The sequence below is a fragment of the Coregonus lavaretus genome, assembly GCF_964263955.1.
Source record: "Coregonus lavaretus genome assembly, chromosome: 19".
In the NCBI taxonomy this organism is placed as follows: Eukaryota; Metazoa; Chordata; class Actinopteri; order Salmoniformes; family Salmonidae; genus Coregonus; species Coregonus lavaretus.
The window spans coordinates 48,184,897-48,189,896 of record NC_140006.1 but is presented as its reverse complement, the minus strand read 5'-3'; the positions used below and the strand labels follow the sequence as shown (position 1 = coordinate 48,189,896).

Genomic DNA, 5,000 nt, shown 5'->3' with positions numbered 1-5,000 from the left:
TTTCAGATAAAAACAAGACATAGATTTATCAATAATGGCTGTTGATGCCTAAAAGGCTTTCAACCGTCTTGAATTAATGGCCTTTTCTATTCAAAACTTTGGAAGCTTTCAACTTTCCAGCTGAGATAATAAATGTAATAAAAAAATATTATATAAAATGCCCTAAAGCAAAAATATACACAAATAATCCATTATCTGATGAAATTGCTTTCGACAGGGGCACAAGACAGGGATGTCCCCTCTCCCCTCTCCTGTTTGCACTGGCAATTGAACCGCTTGCAGAAAGAATTAGACAGGACCCAAAACGTAACAGGTATCAGTATTGATAAACATGAATATAAACTAACTTATTTGTAGATTATCTCCTGATACGCCTGACCAATATCGAAAACTCAATTCCCCCCTTGTTAAACAATAATAATGGCAATAGGAACATTTTAAACAATAACTCATGATGTACAGCAATCCTTTAAGTTACCCACAAACATTATCAAATACTTAAGATGTTTAATAAGTGACAACAAACAACATATATATAGATAACTTTATCCCATCACTCAACAATATGAAAGCAGACCTAATTAAATGGATCTATCTTCCCATAAATCTTAAAAGGTAGAATAAACCTCTTCAGAAATGGCACGGCTCTCAAAGTTTGTATATTTATTCTCGATAATACCAATTACCCCATCGAAGACATTCTTTTAAAAAGTAAACTTGGTCATAACAGACTTTATAAAATAATAATGTTACAGAGGCATAGATATCTGTAACGTTCTCATTCATCATTGTTCACGATTCATTCAGGAATTATTATTATAATTATTTAATATAATTATTTAAATTACTATCTGTAATCATGGTAGAATATATTATATTCTTGTTTACAATAAGTCACTCCAAAATGACACAATACATTATTTATCATTCATTTCTATCGGGCACAAAATAATTTGAAACACAACCAAAAACAAACAGCAAATGCGTCCAACAAGTTTGTTGAGTCACAAGCTTAATGTAGTCATTGCTTGCTAGGAATATGGGACCAAATACTAAACTTTTGACTACTTTAATACACATATAAGTGTAGAATTTGTCTCAATACTTTCGGTCTCCTAAAATGGGGGGGGATTATGTACAAAAAGCGCTGTAATTTCTAAACGGCTGACAGTCTTTAACCTCATAGTATCAATCATTGTATCGTTCCAAAATGATGGAGTACGGAGCCAAAACAACAAATAATGTGTCACTGTCCCAATGCTTTTGGAGCTCACTGTACTGACAGCTGTTCCCTGTGTGTGTGTGTGTGTGTGTGTGTGTGTGTGTGTGTGTGAGTGTGTCTCAGATAGGGGAACCCAGCGCTGTGGTGCTGTTGGACTGTTCCCCTGACACTATGTTCTCCAGGCTGCAGTGTCGTGGCCTGTCCCGCTCCGCCACCCAAACCACAGGCTGCCTCCCGGAGAGAGAAAGAGACACCAGCAGGAGGGTAGAGGGATTCACCAGCAACTGCCAACCTGTGACATCACACTACGAAACCAGGAGGCTCCTGCACAAGGTGAGTCAGGTGCTAAGGTCTGATTCTCTACCCTTCATCCGAAAGTGTATACTTGTTCACTTCCCTTCAAAGAAAATAAGTGGTATAAGAAACATGGTGGAACTCCCTCTAGCCCTGGTGGAACTCCCTCTAGCCCTGGTGGAACTCCCTCTAGCCCTGGTGAGACTCCCTCTAGCCCTGGTGGAACTCCCTCTAGCCCTGGTGGAACTCCCTCTAGCCCTGGTGGAACTCCCTCTAGCCCTGGTGGAACTCCCTCTAGCCCTGGTGGAACTCCCTCTAGCCCTGGTGGAACTCCCTCTAGCCCTGGTGGAACTCCCTCTAGCCCTGGTGGAACTCCCTCTAGCCCTGGTGGAACTCCCTCTAGCCCTGGTGGAACTCCCTCTAGCCCTGGTGGAACTCCCTCTAGCCCTGGTGAAACTCCCTCTAGCCCTGGTGGAACTCCCTCTAGCCCTGGTGAAACTCCCTCTAGCCCTGGTGGAACTCCCTCTAGCCCTGGTGGAACTCCCTCTAGCCCTGGTGGAACTCCCTCTAGCCCTGGTGGAACTCCCTCTAGCCCTGGTGAGACTCCCTCTAGCCCTGGTGAGACTCCCTCTAGCCCTGGTGGAACTCCCTCTAGCCCTGGTGGAACTCCCTCTAGCCCTGGTGGAACTCCCTCTAGCCCTGGTGGAACTCCCTCTAGCCCTGGTGAGACTCCCTCTAGCCCTGGTGAGACTCCCTCTAGCCCTGGTGAGACTCCCTCTAGCCCTGGTGAGAGAGGGACCTACTACTAATAAATGTACATTTCAGGAGAAAGGAGGTATTATCGCAAACCGTACACATCAACACTCAAACCGTACACATCAACACTCAAAACAGCCGGCCGTGACCAGGAGACCAATGAGGCGGTGCACAAGGGAGGGTTTGGCCGGCTGGGATTTCCTTGTCCCATCGCGCTCTTGCCACTCCTTATGGCGGGCCTGGCGCCTCCAAGCTTCGGTCGCCAGCTGGACGGTGTTTCCTCCGACACAGTGGTGCGGCTGGCGTCTGGGTTAAGCGATTAGTGTGTCAAGAAGCAATATGGCTTGGCAGGGTCGTGTTTTGGAGGACGCATGGCTTTCGTCATTCGCCTCTCCCGAGTCTGTAGGGGAGTTGCAGCGACGGGACAAGATTGTAACTACCAATTGGATATCACGAAAAAGGGGTGAAAGTACAACTAAAAATATATATATATTTTAATTGCTTTGCCACATTTTTTGCAGTATTACTTTAGTGACTTGTTGCAAACATGATGCATGTTTTTGGAATATTTGTGTTCTTTAGGTTAGTATTGTGGAGTAACTACGATGTTGTTGATCCATCCTCAGTTTTCTCCTATCACAGCCATTAAAATCTCTGTAACTGTTTTAAGTCAACATTGGCCTCATGGTGAAATCCTTGAGTGGTTTCCTTCCTTTCTGGCAAATTAGTTAATTTTAAATTCAGGCTGTAACACAACAAAATGTGGAAGAAGTCAAGGGGTGTGAATACTTTCTGAAGGCACTGTAGGTGTATTTGTTGTGTCGGTATGCGGGTGTGTGTTACAGTGGCTTGTGAAAGTATTCACCCCCCCTGGCATTTTTCCTATTTTGTTGCCATACAACCTGGAATTAAAATAGATTTTTTGGGGGTTTGTATCATTTGATTTACACAACATGCCTACCACTTTGAAGATGCAAAATATTTTTTCTTGTGAAACAAACAAAAAAACAGAAAACTTGAGCGTGCATAACTATTCACCCCCCCAAACTCAATACTTTGTAGAGGCACCTTTTGCAGCAATTACAGCTGCAAGTCTCTTGAGGTATGTCTCTATAAGCTTGGCACATCTAGCCACTGGGATTTTTGCCCATTCTTCAAGGCAAAACTTCTCCAGCTCCTTCAAGTTGGATGGGTTCCGCTGGTGTACAGCAATCTTTAAGTCATACCACAGATTCTCAATTGGATTGAGGTCTGGGCTTTGACTAGGCCATTCCAAGACATTTAAATGTTTCCCCTTAAACCACTCGAGTGTTGCTTTAGCAGTATGCTTAGGGTCATTGTCCTGCTGGAAGGTGAACCTCCATCCCAGTCTCAAATCTCTGGAAGACTGAAACAGGATTTCCTCAAGAATTTCCCTGTATTTAGCGTCATCCATAATTTCTTCAATTCTGACCAGTTTCCCAGTCCCTGCCGATGAAAAACATCCCCACAGCATGATGCTGCCACCACCATGCTTCACTGTGGGTATGATGTTCTCGGGGTGATGAGAGGTGTTGGTTTTGCACCAGACATAGCTTTTTCCTTGATGGCCAAAAAGCTCAATTTTTGTTTCATCTGACCAGAGTACCTTCTTCCATATGTTTGGGGAGTGTCCCACATGCCTTTTGGCTTATTCTTTCTTTAAGCAATGGCTTTTTTTCTGGCCACTCTTCTGTAAAGCCCAGCTCTGTGGAGTGTATGGCTTAAAGTGGTCCTATGGATATATATTATTTTTTTTCACCTTTATTTAACCAGGTAAGCCAGTTGAGAACAAGTTCTCATTTACAACTGCGACCTGGCCAAGATAAAGCAAAGCAGTGCGATAAAAACAACACAGAGTTACATATGGGGTAAAAAACATAAAGTAAAAAATACAACAGAAAATATATATACAGTGTGTGCAAATGTAGCAAGTTATGGAGGTAAGGCAATAAGTAGGCTATAGTGCAGAATAATTACAATTAGTATTAACACTGGAATGATAGATGTGCAAGAGATGATGTGCAAATAGAGATACTGGGGTGCAAAAGAGCAAAATAAATAACAATATAGGGATGAGGTAGTTGGGTGGGCTAATTTCAGATGGGCTATGTACAGGTGCAGTGATCGGTAAGGTGCTCTGACAACTGATGCTTAAAGTTAGTGAGGGAGATAAGAGTCTCCAGCTTCAGAGATTTTTGCAATTCGTTCCAGTCATTGGCAGCAGAGAACTGGAAGGAATGGCGGCCAAAGGAGGTGTTGGCTTTGGGAATGACCAGTGAGATATACCTGCTGGAGCGCAGACTACGGGTGGGTGCTGCTATGGTGACCAATGAGCTAAGATAAGGCGGGGATTTGCCTAGCAGTGATTTATAGATGGCCTGGAGCCAGTGGGTTTGACGACGAACATGTAGTGAGGACCAGCCAACAAGAGCGTACAGGTCACAGTGGTGGGTAGTGTATGGGGCTTTGGAGACAAAACGGATGGCACTGTGATAGACTACATCCAATTTGCTGAGTAGAGTGTTGGAGGCTATTTTGTAAATGACATCGCCGAAGTCAAGGATCGGTAGGATAGTCAGTTTTACGAGGGCATGTTTGGCAGCATGAGTGAAGGAGGCTTTGTTGCGAAATAGGAAGCCGATTCTAGATTTAACTTTGGATTGGAGATTCTTTATGTGAGTCTGGAAGGAGAGTTTACAGTCTAACA

The 5,000-nt window shown here is 43.7% G+C and overlaps 1 protein-coding gene across 1 annotated transcript in view; it reads left to right on the top strand.

The window, feature by feature from the left end:
• Positions 1-1,367: 1,367 nt before the first annotated feature.
• Positions 1,368-5,000, top strand: part of LOC311146495 (adenylate kinase isoenzyme 1-like) — a 7,072-nt gene continuing 3,439 nt past the window's right edge. Inside the window, exon 1 of the mRNA XM_084182998.1 lies at positions 1,368-1,555. Coding sequence (XP_084039124.1) covers positions 1,394-1,555 — 162 coding nt within the window. The 5' untranslated portion in view covers positions 1,368-1,393. The remainder of the gene's footprint in view (positions 1,556-5,000) is intronic.